Genomic DNA, 21,527 nt, shown 5'->3' on the forward strand with positions numbered 1-21,527 from the left:
AAAACCAATGAAATTCCCCCGTTATAGTTAGTTCAGATAACTATAACTCGCGCGACCGCCACTCTATCACAAGGATGATGTCATGAGTGATGCCACTGACCAGGTCATGAGTTATGTAATATGTGACGTCATCAGCAGTGGATTGCGGTCGCGCGAGATATAGTTATCTGAACTAACTATAACGGGGGAATTTCATTGGTTTTTTACGAGTGAAATATCCACCTAACTATAACCTGTGTGAAACCTATGGTTTTTTAAGTGAATATATATATATATATATATATATATATATATATATATATATATATATATTATTTTATCTACTGGCGGTTGCCAGTAGATAGTTATAGTTACAACCTAGTTTCCATAGGAAATCTCAAAATTCTATTTTGAATAGCTTGGCGCCGGTTGACGAATCCTCGCGAAATTTTCAAAACTAATGGGGCGCTCTGTTCAGCTCCTACCCTGAAAGTCTCGGGGTGATTCGTCAAGCGGGGGCCGAGAAAAAGGGGGGGTCCCAAAACACGTTTTCCCCATGCATTTTTCCATAGGACCTTTAGTCGCAGCTACAGCCCGAACGGCTGAACAGAATTACGTGAAATTTGGCAGAGAGGTAGCCATAAGGTCAAGGAAGTGCCTTTTGCAGGTCTGGTGTAAATCTGTTCAGTATTTCCTGAGAAAATAGCATTTAAAAGCATATCAATCTCTATACGCGCAGCCTGGGAGGCGCTAATTGAAGCGTTACGCGGTTCTGGAGGAGACCAAGACGATGAGCCGGCCCACAGTTAGACCACGGGTGGTTAACAGCGCAAGGGAGAATGAGGGGATCGTAAGCACAACCGTAGGAGAGGAAGATGGGGGGCAGGGGGAGAGAAGCCGAGCAATTGCAAGAGTGCGCAGAGAACACACACCTATAGATCAAGGCACATTGAGATTAACGACTGGGGGGGGAGCACACTGGTGGGGAGGGTAGGGGTGGGTAGAAATAGTAGTTCTGGATTTCGGGAGGGTTGTGGGGAAAAGGGCGTAAGGGGGATAGTAGAGCGGAAGTTGGCGAATAATAGGCAACGAGACCGTGGGTACTAATGTAAATCATTGTGATTGCATAATCTGACAACTATGTGGGGATGAAGGGTGGAGCACAATCTTCCTGAATGATGCCTACAACAACTGTGTAAGAGATGATGAGGAGATGGAAATGGAAAATAATAAAAAAATGTATTTATAAAAAAAAAAAAAAAATCAATACGCGCGCACCGTGCGCGCACCCTGCCGTGCGCGAGCGCAATTCTGATTGGTTGTTAGATGTCGGTAAACATTCGAATCGGTCGAAACCAGGAAGTGTCGGCCACCATTTTGTCTCGCGCAGTCTGAGGGGGTGAAAAAAAAAAGGTGGAGAACGTGAAAAGGGGGCAGAGTGGACAGTTCCTGACCCCCTAGCCTTGGTCAGGGGGTCACAGAAGGACCCCCAAGGGAGAAAAAAACAAATTATTTTTTTTTCTAAATCGCGAGGTGCGTGCACCGCGCGCGCACGGCACGCATGCGAGCCGTGGGTGCTCGGTGCGCGAAGCGCACCGTGTGCCCACAGCGCGCGCACGGTGCGTGAAGCGCACCGTGCGCGCACAGTGCGCGCACGGTGAAAAAACTGAAAAAATAAATTAATTAATAAATACATAACTTAGCATTTAAAAAACCGTATAAATTCACTGAAAAAACCATAGGTTTCACACACGTTATAGTTACGAATTAGCATTTAAAAAACCTTGCAAATTCACTTAAAAACCCATAGGTTTCACACATGTTATAGTTAGCTGGACATTTCACTCGTGAAAAACCAATGAAATTCCCCCGTTATAGTTAGTGCAGGCAACTATAACTCACGCGACCGCAATCCTCTGCTGATGACGTCAGATATTACATCACTGATGACATATGTGTCTTTAGGAAAAATAAATATTTTTAATATATGTATAGCTAAAGATTAATGGAAGAAGACATGGGTAAATAAGTGTCTAAATACAGTGATGTAATATCTGACGTCATCAGCAGAGGATTGCGGTCGCGTGAGTTATAGTTGCCTGCACTAACTATAACGGGGGAATTTCATTGGTTTTTTACGAGTGAAATGTCCAGCTAACTATAACATGTGTGAAACCTATGGTTTTTTAAGTGAATTTGCAAGGTTTTTAATTCGTAACTATAACGTGTGTTAAACCTATGGTTTTTTATATATATATATTTTTTTTTTTATTATCTACTGGCGGTCGCCAGTAGATAGTTATAGTTAGGACCAAGTTCCCATAGGAAATCTGAAAATTCTATTTTGAATAACTTTGGCGCCGGTTGACTTATCTTTGTGAAATTTTCAAAACTAATGGGGCGCTCCGCTCAGCTCCTACCCTGAAAGTCTCGGGGTGATTCGTCAAGCGGGGGCTGAGAAAAAAGGGGGGTCCCAAAACGCGTTTTCCCCATGCATTTTCCCATAGGACCTTTAGTCGAAGGTACAGCCCGAACGGCTGAACAGAATTACTTGAAATTTGGCAAAGAGGTAGTCCTCAGGTCAGGCATGTGCCTTTTTCATATATGGTGTCAATCTGTTCAGTAGTTCCTGACAAAATTGCAGTTAAAAGTACATAAATATCTATATGCGCGCAACGTGCGCGCACGGGGCGCGCACCAAATGCCGCGAGCGTAATTCTGATTGGTGGTTAGATGTCAGTCAACATTCCAATCGGTCAAAATCAGGAAGTGTCGGGACGCCATTTTGTGTGTGACAGTGAAAAAGAAAGGTCGAGAACGTGAAAAGGGGGCAGGGTAGAGAGTTCCTGACCCCCTAGGCTTTGTCAGGGGGTCCCTGAAGGACCCCGAAGGGTGAAAAAAACATTTTATTTTTTTTCAAAAAATCGCGGGGTGCGCACACGGTGCGCGCACCGTGAAAAACCCTTACAAAAGAAAAATAAAACATTTTAAACTGTTTTAAGTTTATAGAAGATATTAACTATGCTGTTCAACTTTATCCAAATTAAAAAAAAAAAGAGCTGAGCCATTCCATATTACAGGATACAGTCAATCTATAACTATATACATAGGTAGTTTATTGTAAAATAAATATATAAAAAATATAATACATACATAAATTAGCATTTAAAAAGCCTTACAAATTCACAAAAAAAACATAGGTTTCACACACGTTATAGTTAGGAATTAGCATTTAAAAAACCTTGCAAATTCACTGAAAAAACCATAGGTTTCACACACGTTATAGTTAGGAATTAGCATTTAAAAAGCCTTGCAAATTCACTGAAAAAAACATAGGTTTCACACAAGTTATAGTTAGGAATTAGCATTTTAAAAACCTTGCAAATTCACTGAAAAAACCATAGGTTTCACACATGTTATAGTTAGCTGGACATTTCACTCGTAAAAAACCATTGAAATTCCCCCGTTATAGTTAGTTTAGCTAACTATAACTCGCGCGACCGCAATCCACTGCTGATGACGTCACATATTACATCACTGTATTCACTAAGATACTGTTAATAAGTCAGTTATACAATTAATTTTACAAAAAAAACATCCATTTAGACACTTATTACCCATTTATTCTTCCATTAACCTCTAGATATACATATATAAAAAATATTTATTTTTCAGAAAGACACATTCACTGGATGATGTCATCAGTGATGTCATCAATGATGTCATGAGTGATGTCACTGACCATGTCATGAGTGATGTAATATGTGACGACATTAGCAGTGGATTGCGGTTGCGCGAGTTATAGTTAGCTGAACTAACTATAACGGGGGAATTTCAATGGTTTTTTACGAGTGAAATGTCCAGCTAACTAGAACATGTGTGAAACCTATGGTTTTTTCAGAGAATTTGCAAGGTTTTTTAAATGCTAATTCCTAATTATAACGTGTGTGAAACCTATGGTTTTTTCAGTGAATATATATATATATATATGCTTCATGATAACATTGATATTTTTTCAGAGTTAATCACAATTGAACTTAAAAAACTTTACAAATCTATTGGTTACTCGAAACGAAAATACACGCACCAAAATCAATGTTACTTTCAACTTATTAAGAGGCTCCAATCCAATGGCAACATCATAGTGCGTCAGGCAGACAAAGGGGGAAACATCGTATTATGGTCAAGAGAACTATATCTGGAAGAGGCAATGAACCAGTTAAATGATCACAATTGCTATAAGAGAAGTGAGGTTGGTAAGGTGAAACCGATGTGGTGCAACTTTTATTTAAAATTGACAGCCTGGAGAAGTGCGGGTCTAATAAGTGTGGATGAACTTAAATTCCTTAAAAATGACCACCCCGCCATACCGGCCATATACTTCATCCCCAAAATACATAAGAACTTTGAAAAACCACCAGGCAGACCCATAATATCTGCGAGGAACAGCATCACTGAGAACACATCCAGATATGTAGACTACTTTCTACAAGATCATGTAAAGCAGTTGCCATCATATATCCGTGATACCAGCGATTTCTTGCAGAATATTAAAGATATTATGTGGAATCCAGACTACCTATTGATGACACTTGACGTCACGAGTCTATATACCAGCATTCACCATCATGATGGTACCAGGGCAGTTGAACATTACCTTGGCACTAAATCAATTCACATGAGTGAACATAACAAAATGCTGGTAACCATGATTGATACCTGCCTGAATAACAATTTCTTTATGTTCCAAAATCAGGTATATCAACAGGTCAGGGGTGTTGCAATGGGGGCTTGCTTCTCTCCCAGCTACGCCTGTTTACATATGGGACTGTGGGAGGAGCAAGTCCTCAGAGCAACATACTCTGAACTATTGAACACGCATGTAGTCTGTTGGTATCGATTTATCGATGACTTATTCATAATTTGGAGGGGCTCTGAAATACAGGCCAGGAACTTTACAGATCAGATAAATGTCAATTCTTTAAATCTTAATTTCACAGTCAATATCAGTAAGGAAACTATCACTTTTCTAGATGTGGAGATATATATTTGGGAAAATCAGATCCAAACCAGACTGTATAGAAAACCCACAGCAGGCAACTCTGTACTCCACGCCTCCAGCCACCACCCGGGTCACCTGATACGCAGCATTCCCTATGGGGAAATGCTGCGCATCAGACGAATTTGTAGCAAGCATGAGGAATGTCTCAAGGCGCAGCAAGAAAGCAGACAGAGATTTCTAGCCAGGGGCTATTGTGCAAAGGTAATTGATCAGGCCATCAGGAGAGCCAACCTTATGTCTAGAACTGACGCCTTGAATAACAAACAAACTACCCCCATTCCTATCGACAATGTATCTACAGAACCAACTAGGCTGATATTGACTTACAATAGACAACATTGTACCATCCGTAAGATAATCCGCAAAAATTGGAATCTCATTTGTAATGACCCAGTGATAGGGAAACAGACAGCACCCACTCCTAACATCACTTTCAGAAAAGCCCGTTCTATGTCAAGTGACTTGGTTAAAAGTAGCCCTGAAATTATCTCTAACAGAAATTGGCTCAATTCTAGAAAGGGATTCTTTCGCTGTACAAATTGCAAAGCGTGCAAACACGGTGTCAGCACAACCACATACAAATCCCCTTTTCACATGGAAGAAAGAAGGATAAGTAAATTCTTAACATGCAAAACAGAGTTCGCTGTCTATGTGCTGGGGTGTCCCTGTGGCCTGCAATATGTTGGTAGTACCAAGTTGCAGGTCCACAAGAGGATACTCCAGCACATTAGAGCTATCACCAACAGTGACCCCACTTATCCAGTTGCACGACACTTCAAAGAATGCCACAACAATAACATTGAGCTTTTGAAGTATTTCGCAATAGATCATGTATTGCCACTCAGACGAGGAGGCAACCGTGAAGCACTACTACGTAAACTTGAAACGGGATTCATTCTAGAATTAGATACCAAGTCACCTAACGGGTTAAATGCTAATGAGGATTTATATACGTGCCTATGATACCATTATCAGGCAATGTTATTGTAACTTAGCCTGCTATAAATTTCCTATGATAAAATGACAAATGAGATATTGCAATAAGCATATCTTTTAACAAAAAACTCTTCCTCCTTTCTTTTAACAATCACAGCAACATATTTAGTTTTACGTACATTTTAGACACTGGGTAGCACTCTTTTATGCAACATAGGCACTTTAGTTTAGTTTTATTGAAACAGTTTGATTCAACTATGTTTACACCTGTTCAGGCCAAAGCACTAGCACTTTATATCATTCGTGAAAATTTTGTGAAGGATTTGTGTATATTATTGAACGACTATTATACCTGGATTTTAACCAAAGTATAAACAGAGATGACTAATGTTTTAGAATCTACCCATCAGGGTTTTATTCTTTTATCTTATTTAATATACAAATAGGATTGCACATGTTTCTATGTTATTTATATATATATTTATGTACTTATTCAAATGATTAGATGTGTAAATATGCGTATTTATACTTGTATTTATTGATCCATATTTATTTATTTATATATATTGTATATGTGATATGTGTAAATTGAACTATGGTCATTCTCAACGTAGGTGAATTTTATTCACCCCCCATATCTATACACAAAGCCATAATGAGTATTTCACGTCACCAATTATTATGATGACTAATAATACTTGATTTGATTCAATGCTTGGTCTTAAATTTTGGCATTATGTCATAAGTGAATAACGATTCATTACCGTTTCTTTCATTGTTTCTATGTCTATGATGACTCAATCACTGTGTACCACGTGACTATACACTAGCACTTTAAAACTGTGAATGTCGTCCTCGCATGTCATGTGATCAAGGCCTCTTTGCAGGCCGAAACGCGTAATGGCGGCAGTGCTGGGTGATACGAAATAAAAACTTCTGCACTGATTTTGGGTCTGTGTTCGTCTTTCCGAGGAGACGTGGAAGTTGGAGACGAATCTTGTTTTATATATATATATATATATATATATATATATAGTATTATGAGTGCATGAGGGGATTTGTGTGTGGGTACGTGAATAATTTTGTGAGGTTATGAATGGGTGGGTCTCTGTGGGTGTGTGAGTATGTGAGTGTCTGTGTGGTCTGAAAGTAGGTGTGTGAGTAGTCCATTAATCATGGGTTGCCTCAGAAGTGTACAGCTACGTACTAGTTATCCTTTAGATAGGGTTTAGGTAAGTCATAGGGCAGAGTGCCATTTGTTTAGTAAGCAAGACATGCACTTTAAAGTCTCAGTCACTCACATGTGTATTTTGAGACCCCTAGGCACAGTTAAATATCCAGTCTCTCACCCATACTGCAACTCATACACCTATTTACAAAAGCAAAGAGCCACTGCAATACCCAGTCAGACAGCGACAGAGGTACTTAGACATTCACTCACACAGTCACATAGAACTTATGCTTACGGGCAGTAACAAAGCCAGTTGCACACACAGTTACATACCCCAACACTCACTAACACAGCCAATAAGCTATCCGTACAGCCACTTGCATAGATTTACAGGCCCAAAGAGATACTAAGAGAGCCACTCATGTACCAATTTAGTTACTTACACATACAGTTACACATCCAGAGAGGGACTGAAACACTCAGATATGTACTCCAGTACTGACACAACCCAGTCACCCATCCAGACAAGTAGCCCTTTAAACATGTCACGGCCCTGCTACTGCAGAGTCTGTGTGTGCTGTTTTACTGACGGGAATGACTTGGAATTTAAAACCCCTTTGCCAAGCCTCAAACTTCCCTTCTACTACATACAAGTTCCCTGTAAAGTTGGCCGTAGGTAAGTAATAGAGCAGGGTGGTATGTGCTTAAAAGGTAAGACATGTACTTTGAAATTAAAGTGAGTTACATGTGCACTTACAAAACCATATGTCCAGTTATACATCCAGTCTCCCACACATACTGCAACTCACATACCTAGTTAGAAAAGGATAGAGTAACTCACACACCGAGTCAGACTGTGACAGAGGCACTTAGACACTGACACAAGTTTGGCCCTGTCCCCTCCACCTTACTGTATGAATATGCCACTCACACATACACTCACACATGCATACAGCACTTACACACCCAGTCACCACCCATACAGACACTCACACAACCACACACAGAACCAAACAGCCACTCACACACTCGATCTCTGACTTCTACAGCCCTCATCCTCCTGGACCTATCAGCCGCCTTCGACACGGTCTGCCACCGCAACCTACGCACACGCCTCCACAACGTAGGGATCCGAGACAAGGCTCTGGAATGGACCACCTCCTTCCTCTCCGGCAGAACCCAGAGCGTCCACCTCCCCCCTTTCCGTTTCGAAGCCACCAAGATCATCTGCGGCGTACCCCAAGGATCATCCCGCAGCCCGACATTGTTCAACGTCTACATGGCACCGCTCGCCCACGTCACGCGACCTCAACATCACCTCTTACGCCGACAACACACAGCTGATCCTCTCCCTCACCAAGGATCCCCTCACCGCCAAAACCAACCTCCACGAAGGAATGCAAGCCGTCGCCGAGTGGATGAAGAACAGCCGTCTAAAGCAGAACTCGGACAAGACGGAGGTCCTCATCTTCGGCTCCACCCCCTCTGCCTGGGACGACTCATGGTGGCCGACCGCACTGGGAGCAGCACCGACACCCACCGACCACGCACGCAACCTGGGGTTCATCCTCGACTCAACACTCTCCATGACCAAGCAAGTCAACGCCGTCTCGTCATCCTGCTTCAACACCCTCCGCATGCTCTGCAAGATCTACAGGTGGATCCCCACCGAAACAAGAAGAATGGTCACCCAGGCCCTCATCAGCAGCAGGCTGGACTACGGAAACGCCCTCTACGCAGGAGCCTCAGCCAAACTCCTGAAACAACTACAACGCATACAGAACGCATCTGCACGCTTGATCCCCAACATCCCTCGCCACAGCCACATCACACCCCACTTGAGAGACCTGCACTGGCTTCCCGTCAACAAGAGGCTCACCTTCAAGCTCCTCACCCACGCACACAAGGCACTCCACAACCCCGGACCCGCATACAACAGACGACTCACCTTCTATACCCCGAACCGCCAGCTCCGCTCCGCCGACCTCGCCCTCGCCACCGTCCCCCGCATCCGAAGAGCGACCACCGGAGGCAGATCGTTCTCCCACCTCGCCGCCACAACCTGGAACACCCTCCCCATCCTCCTATGGCAGACCCAGGACCTACTAACCTTCAGGAGGCTACTCAAGACCTCGCTATTCGAGCAGTAGCAGCACCCCACCCCCCCCCCCCCCCAGCGCCTTGAGACCCTCACGGGTGAGTAGTGCGCTTTACAAATGTTCTGATTGATTGATACAGTCACTCACACACACACTCAAAAGTTACAGGTTACAGTTAGAAAACAACATTTAAAAAAAACTTCGAAATTCACTGAAAAAAACAAAAGTTACAGGAACGTTACAGTTAGGAAATAACATTTTAAAAAACATAGAAATTTACTGAAGAAAACAAAGGTTACAGGGATGTTATAGTTAGGGTGAGATTTCACTTGTACAAAACCCTTGAAATTCAGCAGTTATAGTTGCCCGAGCTAACTAACTTACGCCCCCACAATGCACTGCTTATGACCTCACATATAACATCACTCATGCCATGTCCAGTGACATCACAGATGACATCTCAAATGACATCACTGATGACATCCACAAAACCACTAGCACATCAACTCAGAGCCCTATAAACCTCTCATACACCCACTCACACCCCCCCACAGAAACCTTCACATACCTATTTACACACCCACACCACTCCCTGAGAGGCTACCTTGTGCTTGCCGCATCACTGACTCGGCGATGCAGTGAACTCAAGGTAAGTGCTTTTCTTTTATTTTCCCTCATCGTCTGTAGACTCCCCACCCCGCCCTGCTGCTCTTACCTGCACCGGCCATGGCTGCTCCCCAATACAGGTACTCACACAGCCACACATTCATCCATACACCAAGACACCCATACAGCCACTCACACACCCATACAGACACACACATTCATATATAAAATCACTGGGAAACACTGGAAAACCCAACAGTTACAGGGAAGTTATAGTTCGACTCAGATTGTACATGCGCAAAACCATATAAATTCAGCAGTTGTAGTTACCTGAGCTAACGATAACTTACGCCCCTGCAATGCACTGCTTATGACCCTACATATTACATCACTCATGACATGACCAGCGACATCACTGTTGAGATATATATATTACCTACTGGCGGTCGCCAGTAGGTAGTTATAGTTAGGACCCTGTTTCCATAGGAAAACCGCAACATTCTATTTTGAATAACTTTGGCGCCGGTCGACGAATCCTCGCGAAATTTTCAAAATAGGTGGGGCGCTGCGCTTCGCTCCTACCCTGAAAGTCTCGGGGGGATTCGTCAAGCGGGGGCTGAGATAAAAGGGGGGTCCCAAAACGCGTTTTTCCCATGCATTTTTCCATAGGACCTTTAGACACAGCTACAGCCCGAACGGCTGAACAGAGTTCCTTGAAATTTGGCAGAGAGGTAGTCTACAGGTCAAGGAAGTGCCTTTTGTAGGTTTGGTGTAAATCTGTTCAGTAGATTCTGAGAAAATAGCCTTTAAATCAATATATATATCTGAGCCAGCTTACGGTGCGCTTACGGTGCGCTTACCGTACGCGTACGGTGACGTGCGCGAGCGCGATTCTGATTGGCTGTTCGATCTAAGTAAACATTCGAATTGGTCGAAACCAGGAAGCGGCGGCCGCCATTTTCTCTCTCGCACTCTGAGGGGGGCAGCATAAACAAAGTCAAAAAACATCTAAAGGGGTAGTATATTTAGTTCTTAACCACCCAGCATCGATATAGGTGTCCCCCAAAAACCCCCAAGGCCAAAAAAACAATTTTAATTTTTTTCGAAAAATCGCCGATTACGCTTACCGTACGCGTACGGTTAAAATTATTTAAAAAAAAAAAATTATCCACACTTTCCCCACCCCGTGTGCAAATGGTGCCTGAAGTGCACCATTTGTGCATGGCCTATTTTCACCAAGGAAACTAAAAAAGAATACCTTTTACAAGGAAGCACCAAATATGTCCCCCATGTGCGCAGGGTGCGCGAAGCGCAACGTGCGTACATGGCCCATCCCGCGTAACGTGGGCACACGGTGCGTGCAGCGCACCGCGTGACCACTGTGCGTGCACGGCACTAACTGCGTAAAGTGGGCGCGCGGTGCGCGAAGCGCACCGCGTGCTCACTGTGCGCGCACGGTGCGCGAAGCGCACCGTGCGCGCACGGAACGAACTGCGTTAACTGGGCGCGCACGCCACGAATGGCGTAAAGTAACTTAGCATTTAAAAAACCGTACAAATTCACTGAAAAAACCATAGGTTTCACACACGTTATAGTTAGGAATTAGCATTTAAAAAACCTTGCAAATTCACTGAAAAAACCATAGGTTTCACACAAGTTATAGTTAGCTGTACATTTCACTCGTAAAAAACCAATGAAATTCCCCCGTTATAGTTAGTGCAGGCAACTATAACTCACGCGACCGCAATCCTCTGCTGATGACATATGTGTCTTTATGAAAAAAAAATATTTGTAATATATGTATAGCTAAAATTTAATGGGCAAATAAGTGTCTAAATACAGTATTAGCATCAGCAGAGGATTGCGGTCGCGTGAGTTATAGTTGCCTGCACTAACTATAACGGGGGAATTTCATTGGTTTTTTACGAGTGAAATGTACAGCTAACTATAACTTGTGTGAAACCTATGGTTTTTTCAGTGAATATATATATATATATATATATATACACACACACACATACACACATATATACACATATATATATATATATTTTTTTTACACCAATTTCCTCAGAAAGGAAGCACTGCACGCCAAGGAAGTTGTATGATTAAGGATTTATTTTCCGTGCAAGTAGTCACCAACCTCCACCACCACCAACGCGTTTCAACCATAATAGGTCTTGCTCACGGTGAGCAAGACCTATTGTCGCCAGTAGATCTAGTTAGGACCTAGTTTCCATAGAAAAAGCGTTTTTTCTTTTCCCAGTAACTTTGGCGTAGGTTGCCGAATCTTCGCGAACTTTTCAAAACTAGTGGCCCGCTCCGGTCAGCTCCTATCCTGAAAGTTTCGGGGTGATTTGCCAAGCGGGGGCAGAGAAAAAAAGGGGGGTCCCAAAACAGGTTTTCTCCATGTTATTTTCCATAGGAAACTTTAGACACGGCTACAGCCCGAACGGCTGAACGGAATTACACCAAATTTGGCAAAAAAGATAGCCCTTGGTTCAGAAAGAGCCCTTTTTGTTAAATGGTGTAAATCCGTTCAGTAGTTCCTGAGAAATTAAAAAAAAAGTTGGAAAATCAATTTCCTATAGGAATCTTTAGACACGACTACAGCTCGAACTGCTGAACGGAATTACACCAAATTTGGCAAAAAGGTAGTGCTTGGTTCAGAAACCGCCTTTTTTTTTTAAAGGGTGTAAATCCGTTCAGTAGTTGCTGAGAAAATTAAAAAATAAAAGTTTCGATATCTAGAGGCACGTGGATCTGTGGACCGTCCCGACCACGAGCTTCATTTTAATTGGCTGCCAACACTCCAAACCAGGAAGTGTTGGCAGCCATCTTGTGACTCCGAGTCATAAGAAAAGAGGAAAAACAAACGCGAAAAACAAGAAAAGGGGGCAGGTTAGAAACACCCTGCCCCCTAGGCCTGCTCAGGGGGTCCCACAAGTACCCCCAGGGCCCAAAAAAGCATTTTAGTTAAAATAAAAAAATAAAATAAAAAATAAATTTTAAAACAACGTCCGAATTCGTGCTGGGTGCGTGAATCCGGGCAAGAAAAAAAAAAAAAAAAACGAAGCGCTGGCTGCCGCGCTTCGTTGTAATTAAGCCCCCGGGAGGGCCAAGTCCCAGGGGCACTGAAAAAATGTGTGGGGGGCCCCCAATCCCCCCCCACACTGCCCCGGGAACCGCCACCTCCCCGGGGCTTGAATAAAGAGTTTTTTTTGTTTTTTGCAGATTTATATAGCACGAACTCGACCCGAAGGTATTGGAGCGCTTTATATGAGCCCCGGTTACTTACACATTCAGGCACGGGGAGATCAAGTGATTTGTCCAGAATCACAGGATGTGGATGCGACCCCAAGGCTCGAACCCTGTTTTCCAGCACCAAAGTCGACAGTCTAGAAGACGGACCATATCCTCTCCCCTGTTGCGGGGGGCACGTAGCCCCGGGGACCGCCACCCCGCGGGGCTAATTTTTAAATGTGTGGGGGCCTCCAAGGACCCAAGCCCCAGGGACCACCACCCAACGGGGCTTTTATAATTTGCAGGGGGCACACGGTCCCCTCGCTGCCCCGGGGACCGCCACCCCCAGGGCTTTTGTATAAAATAATAATTAAACATGTGTAGGGGGGCCCAAGCCCCCCCACACGCCCTGGGGACCACCACCTCCCCGGGGCTTCACTGATGTTGGGAGGGGGGCCACGCGGCCCCCCTCCTGGAGCCCTTCACGGCCCTGGGGACCGCCACCCCCTAGGGACGGCTCCTACAGTGTCCCGGGGTGCTCACCCCCGGGACACTGCTGTTTGCTATGGCAGGACGGGAGCCGTGTGGTTCCCGCCCTGTCATAGCAAACTGTGGTTTTCATGCTCTCGCTTACAAAATTCAAACCACATTACTTTTCCACAAGGGGAGCTGCATGTTAGCAGCTCCCCCATGTGGTAAAGCACTGCCGGCTCCCGCAGGACGCGGGGAGCCGGCAGGGACTGTGGGGGCATTGGGGCTCCCCCCACGGTCCCTAACAAAGAGGCCAGGATGGGGTCCCCGGGGCCAGAAGTGGCCTGGGATGGGGGCCATGTAGCCCCCCTCCCTGTGTATAAAAATGGGGGGGGGGGGGGAAACGGAGGCCAGGCACCGGGGTTGGGGTCCCTGGGGCTATATTTGGCCTGAGGAGGGGGGCCACGAGGCCCTCCTCCCCAAAAATAAAATAAAAAAGGATGGCCAGGCCCCGGGGGATGGGGTCCCCGGGGCAAGTGGCGGCACTTGAGGGGGGCCACGCGGCCTCCCTCCCCAAATAAATAATAAATGAAGGCCAGCCTGTGGCGCCACTGGAGGGGGCCACGCGGCCCCCTCTCCCATTTATATATTTTTTTAAAAAGGGGGGGGCAGGCCCTGGGGAACGGGGTCCCCAGAGCCCAAAGAAAGGCAAAAGTAGGGGGTCACACAGCCCCCCTTCTTAAAAAAATAAAAAACACATCGCGGCTAGGCCCCGCCCCCTCCCTGCAGCACTCAGCAAATGCGCCCTCTGGCGCGTTGTAAGTTGGGGAATTGATTCCCCTTGAATACTGAGGGTCCCTGGTGGTCAACTAGCCCACCAGGAACCTCCAGTATGCGCCAGGGAGCTGCATTGCAGAGGGGTGTTCAGAGGCCACGCCCCTTTTTACACCTCTCTGCAACAAAGCTCTGTGGCGCTTACTGGAGGAACCTGGTGGGCTAGTTGGCCCCCAGGGACCCTCAGGATTCAAGGGGAATTAATCCCCCAATTTACAACACGCCAGGGGGTGTGTTTGCACAGTGGTGCAAGGAGGGGGCGGGGCCAGACATAGCAAGTGTGCAAACGCACCCCCTGGCACATTGTAAATTGCGGAATTAAGTCCCCTTCAATCCTGAGGGTCCCTGGGGGCCAACTAGCCCACCAGGTACCTCCAGTAAGCGCCACAGAGCTGCGCTGCAGAGAGGTGTAAAAAGGGGCTGTGGCCTCTGAACACCTCTCTGTAACGCAGCTCCCTGGTGCATACTGGAGGAACCTGGTGGTCTTCTTGGCCCCCAAGGACCCTCAGGATTCAAGGGGACTTAATCCCCCAACTTACAACGTGCCACAGGGCGCATTTGCACACTTGTCACATCAGGCCCTGCCCCCTCCCTGCACCACTGTGCAAACGCCCCCCGTGGCCCTTTTTAAGTTGGGGGATTAAGTCCCCTTGAATCCTGAGGGTCCCTGGGGGCCAACTAACCCACCAGGTACCTCTAGTAAGCGCCAGGGAGCTGCGTTGCAGAGAGGTGGTCCTAGGCCACGCCCCCCTTTTTACACCCTCTGTGGCGCTTACTGGAGGGAGCGGGTGGGCTAATTGGCCCCCAGGGACCCTCAGGGCTCAAGGGGACTTAATCCCACAATTTACAACGCACCAGGGCGTGTGTTTGCACAGTGGTGCGGGGGGGGGGGGTGTTGCCTGTGACAAGTGTGCAAACGTGCCCTGTGGCGCGTTTTAAGTTGGGGAATTAAGTCCCCTTGATTCCAGAGGGTCCCTGGGGGCCAACTAGCCCACCAGGTACGTACAGTAAGCGCCACAGTGTTGCGTTGCAGAGAGGTGTAAAAAGGGGCGTAGCCTCGGACCACCTCTCTGCAACGCAGCTCTGTGGTGCTTACTGGAGGTACATGGTGGGCTAGTTAGCCCCCAGGGACTCTCGGGATTCAAGGGGAATAAATCCCCCAAATTAAAACCCGCCAGGGGATGAACTAGGCCCAGGTATTAAGTGGTGGACTTATTCTCTTTAAACTTTTCAAAGGGCGAGCCAACCTTCGCTTTAAAAGGTTGCGAGCCATCAAAAGGCTTATTTTTTACTCAAATGCCCTTGGAGGGAACCCAGTCGTGGTGCTGAAGCACCACACTGGTTCCATTTGCCCTACGCAAACAGTCAGTCAAGTCCAGGCCAGAACAGACTATTTCGTCACACCTTCACCATCAAGGATTAGACCTCAAAGGGTCTGTTTGTCTTACTTCCTCCAGAACAACTGGCAAGATTTCTGCCACTCTGTCCCACAAGGTGTGCAAATACTGTCCCAGGAGGCATGAGGTGTTCCAGGAACAAAAGACTGGCATGAGAAAATATGCATTTGGCAATGCTTTCCATTCGTTTCAATTCCCTGTCGGGTGTGTGGTGGGGAAGAATTCAGATTCAGACGGCTGAATGAAGCATGTACCACAACGCTTTCCAGGGTTGGGTGCTGGAGCAGAAAGTTGGGGCCCCAAGTGCCCATCAGCATATCAATGAGAGCTTCATTAAAGAGCAGAAGAGGTTCTTGGGTGGTAGTGTCAGGGTTAAGGACAGCTGTAAGGTCATTTTTCCCACCCCTTGCATGGGCAGTATCAAGTCTAAGACACTGGGCGCTCCTCCACTAGGGCGGAGGAGCGTCGCCCCACTGCTTTCTCGCAGTGCGAGAAACCAAAACATAAAATGGTAATAACTTTTAGTTTTTACCATTTTATGTTTGCTTTGCGGGGGGGCGGGGCTACTCTGCTCTTCGAGCCGGGCGGGGGACGAGTGGTTTGCCCACTCCGGAGTGCACAAACACTGTTTGGTCAGCCCTCTCGGGCCACCCAAACCGGTCATGCACACTTTGGCCTCCTCCATGCAGGCTGCATTGCAGCCTGCATGGAGGACATGCCCACCCCTCTAGCCTCTAGCTGAGGGCTGTGTCATGGTGCTCCAGACCAATCCCGACACTGCATGCAGCATTGTGATTGGCTTAGAGTAGGGAGCCTGGCTGCCTGCTTCCGGTTCCTGTCGGGAGAAGACACGAGATCCGGCGGAAAGGTAGGTTTTAAAATATATATATTTTTGTAACTATGACCCCCCCCCTGCGTGACCCTCCCCCCTGTCCCCGTGTGACTCCGTCCCCGCGTGACGTCCCCGCGCAACTCTCCGTCACCTCCCCACATGACACCTTGCTGTCCCCGTACGACCTACCCCACGCGACACCCCCACACTGCGCGACACTCACCGAGCACGAAATACCCCCCACCCACCCCCGCGTGACACTCCCCCACCTCCACGCGACACCCTACCCCGTACAACCCCCGCGCAACTGCAAGGACTTACAATGTCGGCTGCACAAATGGTACAGAGCAGATGAGTTGTGAGTCCCTGCAGAGCAGCCTGGTCAGGAGACATCTAGAGCAGGAGGAGGATATGGCGGCCATGGGGGATCCTGGTCAGGGTCCATCTAGAGCAGGAGGAGGATATGGCGGCCATGGGGGATCCTGGTCAGGGTCCATCTAGAGCACCAGGAGGATATGGCCTCATTGGGGGAGAACTTGTCTAAAATTCTCACTGACAATCCGCTGACAGCTTATCTGTCGAAAGACAGAGAGCAAGCTCGACTCTTACCTGGTACAAATGGAGGCTTAGGCGGCTGCAGGCAGCACGCACAGCTGTCGTCTTGCCACTGCTGCTGGGTCCAGATAACAGGATCCTTCCCCCTCCATGTAGGTCTGCCACACTGTAAAGACAAATTACATCACCTGTCACCAAAACTACACAGCACAGGGGACGCCTGGTCAACAGCTCTGTCACTGAGACCTGCCATTCAAGCTAAAAGGCATCCACACGTCTCCATCATGAAAGGCCTTCACTCCTGCCTCACTTCACCACGTCTATCTCAATGAAACGTATTTATGCGTGATTCACAGTATGAATGTATATGGTACTTCTACAGCACGCTTAGCATCAACAAGGTCCCCACACATGCCCACCTGCCGCCAGCTCATCACACTCAACAAGCAATTTTGGTAAAAACGTCCATTTTTTAAAATTCCTTTGATTCCTGCAGACGCAGATATCCAAGGACCCTGAATGAAGAAACACAGGGAGTCTGGAGACCCAGTCTTGGTGTGAGTTTGGGGCAGTCGCAGGTTAGAGGCATTGCCCTTTAGAGAGAGAGTGTATAATGTTATTTTCTACTTAATGCTTAGTTTAGAAAATGAAAAAAAACTTTCATCAACAAACAGAAGAGTTAAGAATAAGATGGCCAACAAACAACTAAAGGTGTTAGCACTCCCCAAGGCCAGATACGGCCCCAAACATGTTTACAGCTCCCTCATGCTGCACACTAACTATTCTTTAACAGTGGCCTTCGGGCAAAGGATCCTGCAGTCCAAGCTTATGGTCCTAAGGTGGGAGGATCCTGCAGCCCGAGCTTATGGTCCTAAGGTGGGAGGATCCTGCAGTCCAAACCTTATGGTCCTAGGGTGGAAGGATACTGCATTCCAAGCTTATGGTCCTAAGGTGGAAGGATCCTGCAGCCCGAGCTTATGGTCCTAAGGTGGGAGGATACTGCAGTCCAAGCTTATGGTCCTAAGGTGGAAGGATCCTGCAGGCCAAGCTTATGGTCCTAAGGTGGGAGGATACTGCAGTCCAAGCTTATGGTCCTAAGGTGGAAGGATTCTGCAGCCCAAGCTTATGGTCCTAAGGTGGGAGGATACTGCAGCCCGAGCTTATGGTCCTAAGGTGGAGGGATACTGCAGTCCGAGCTTATGGTCCTATGGTGGGAGGGTAATGCAGTCTGAGCTTATGGTCCTAAGGTGGAAGGATAATGCAGGCCAAGCTTATGGTCCTAAGGTGCAGGGATACTGAAGTCTGAGCTTTTGGTCCTAAGGTGGAAGGATCCTGCAGGCCAAGCTTATGGTCCTAAGGTGGGAGGATACTGCAGTCTGAGCTTATGGTCCTAAGGTGGGAGGATACTGCAGTCTGAGCTTATGGTCCTAAGGTGGGAGGATACTGCAGTCTGAGCTTATGGTCCTAAGGTGGGAGGATAATGCAGTCTGAGCTTATGCTCCTAGGGTGGGAGGATCCTGCAGTCTGAGCTTATGCTCCTAGGGTGGAGGGATACTGCAGTCCGAGCTTATGGTCCTAAGGTGGGAGGATCCTGCAGTCCGAGCTTATGCTCCTAGGGTGGGAGGATACTGCAGTCCGAGCTTATGCTCCTAGGGTGGGAGGATACTGCAGTCCGAGCTTATGCTCCTAGGGTGGAGGGATAATGCAGTCCGAGCTTATGGTCCTAAGGTGGGAGGATCCTGCAGTCCGAGCTTATGGTCCTAAGGTGGGAGGATCCTGCAGTCTGAGCTTATGGTCCTAAGGTGGAAGGATTCTGCAGTCCGAGCTTATGGTCCTAAGGTGGGAGGATCCTGCAGTCTGAGCTTATGCTCCTAGGGTGGAGGATCCTGCAGTCCGAGCTTATGCTCCTAGGGTGGGAGGATACTGCAGTCCGAGCTTATGGTCCTAAGGTGGAAGGATTCTGCAGCCCAAGCTTATGGTCCTAAGGTGGAAGGATACTGCAGTCCAAGCTTATGGTCCTAAGGTGGGAGGATCCTGCAGTCTGAGCTTATGCTCCTAGGGTGGAGGATCCTGCAGTCCGAGCTTATGCTCCTAGGGTGGGAGGATACTGCAGTCCGAGCTTATGCTCCTAGGGTGGAGGGATAATGCAGTCCGAGCTTATGGTCCTAAGGTGGGAGGATCCTGCAGTCCGAGCTTATGGTCCTAAGGTGGGAGGATCCTGCAGTCTGAGCTTATGCTCCTAGGGTGGAGGATCCTGCAGTCCGAGCTTATGCTCCTAGGGTGGGAGGATACTGCAGACCGAGCTTATGGTCCTAAGGTGGAAGGATTCTGCAGCCCAAGCTTATGGTCCTAAGGTGGAAGGATACTGCAGTCCGAGCTTATGGTCCTAAGGTGGAAGGATTCTGCAGTCCGAGCTTATGGTCCTAAGGTGGGAGGATACTGCAGTCCGAGCTTATGCTCCTAGGGTGGGAGGATACTGCAGTCCGAGCTTATGCTCCTAGGGTGGAGGGATAATGCAGTCCGAGCTTATGGTCCTAAGGTGGGAGGATCCTGCAGTCCGAGCTTATGGTCCTAAGGTGGGAGGATCCTGCAGTCTGAGCTTATGGTCCTAAGGTGGAAGGATTCTGCAGTCCGAGCTTATGGTCCTAAGGTGGGAGGATCCTGCAGTCTGAGCTTATGCTCCTAGGGTGGAGGATCCTGCAGTCCGAGCTTATGCTCCTAGGGTGGGAGGATACTGCAGTCCGAGCTTATGGTCCTAAGGTGGAAGGATTCTGCAGCCCAAGCTTATGGTCCTAAGGTGGAAGGATACTGCAGTCCAAGCTTATGGTCCTAAGGTGGGAGGATCCTGCAGTCTGAGCTTATGCTCCTAGGGTGGAGGATCCTGCAGTCCGAGCTTATGCTCCTAGGGTGGGAGGATACTGCAGTCCGAGCTTATGCTCCTAGGGTGGAGGGATAATGCAGTCCGAGCTTATGGTCCTAAGGTGGGAGGATCCTGCAGTCCGAGCTTATGGTCCTAAGGTGGGAGGATCCTGCAGTCTGAGCTTATGCTCCTAGGGTGGAGGATCCTGCAGTCCGAGCTTATGCTCCTAGGGTGGGAGGATACTGCAGTCCGAGCTTATGGTCCTAAGGTGGAAGGATTCTGCAGCCCAAGCTTATGGTCCTAAGGTGGAAGGATACTGCAGTCCGAGCTTATGGTCCTAAGGTGGAAGGATTCTGCAGTCCGAGCTTATGGTCCTAAGGTGGGAGGATACTGCAGTCCAAGCTTATGGTCCTAAGGTGGAAGGATCCTGCAGCCCGAGCTTATGGTCCTAAGGTGGAAGGATACTGCAGTCCGAGCTTATGGTCCTAAGGTGGAAGGATTCTGCAGCCCAAGCTTATGGTCCTAAGGTGGAAGGATACTGCAGTCCGAGCTTATGGTCCTACGGTGGAAGGATTCTGCAGTCCGAGCTTATGGTCCTAAGGTGGAAGGATTCTGCAGTCCGAGCTTATGGTCCTAAGGTGGAAGGATACTGCAGTCTGAGCTTATGGTCCTAAGGTGGAAGGATACTGCAGTCTGAGCTTATGGTCCTAAGGTGGAGGGATACTGCAGCCCGAGCTTATGCTCCTAGGGTGGGAGGATACTGCAGTCTGAGCTTATGGTCCTAAGGTGAAAGGTTAAAGACCAGGTATACAGAGCTTGTGGTGGGGGTGCAGGCGGAGATGTCTGCAATGAACATCATTTCAGCAGGAAAGAAATCCCCATTTTCAGCAGCACATAGACGCGAGCACCCGCACTCACCAGTCCATTCACAAATCACACATACACATGGACACAGCAGGCATCCGCTCAGATATCTCCCAGGCGTGATGAAGGCGAAGCACCCCAAATACGAGGACTGAACAAACTACTTAAAGGGTCAAGCTTTTAGGGAGTTTCCCCAAAGGGGTAGTAACTTGAAACAACTAAGCTGTGCCCTGTTCGTTAGACCATACTTGGAGATACCACTAAGACAGGGGGGTACACTTTGGGTCTCCCTCTGGCTTCAGACCACAGCTCTGATATCAACAAACTCTTCAAGTGTAGGTGCAGGCCCTGTGGGCTCACAGCATTGTTGCGATCAAAGGAGAGAAGGCAAGGCCGTCCATCGGTGTGTGGAGCGCATCACAGCAGAGGACTCTGGATCAGCAAAGGGGCCTGGTCCTGCGGCTCGTCAGCTGCCCAGCTCTACTCCACATCCCAAAGTATAGCTAGCCATCAAAGTGACAGACAAGACCACCCAGCACAGAGCAAGAGAGTGCACACAGAGGCCTTCCTTACAGACAGCAAGATCAGTGCGGTGTGGTGACCCCAGGCCCAGCATTG

General features: G+C 47.6%; 1 protein-coding gene across 1 annotated transcript in view; it reads right to left on the bottom strand.

Annotated features, from left to right (window-relative positions):
- The window catches only part of PEX6 (peroxisomal biogenesis factor 6), a 216,075-nt gene that overhangs the window by 127,918 nt on the left and 66,630 nt on the right, over positions 1 to 21,527 (bottom strand). Inside the window, exon 6 of the mRNA XM_085610116.1 lies at positions 17,240 to 17,351. Coding sequence (XP_085466242.1) covers positions 17,240 to 17,351 — 112 coding nt within the window. The remainder of the gene's footprint in view (positions 1 to 17,239; positions 17,352 to 21,527) is intronic.

This window comes from Triturus cristatus, chromosome 6 (assembly GCF_964204655.1).
Source record: "Triturus cristatus chromosome 6, aTriCri1.1, whole genome shotgun sequence".
NCBI lineage: Eukaryota > Metazoa > Chordata > Amphibia > Caudata > Salamandridae > Triturus > Triturus cristatus.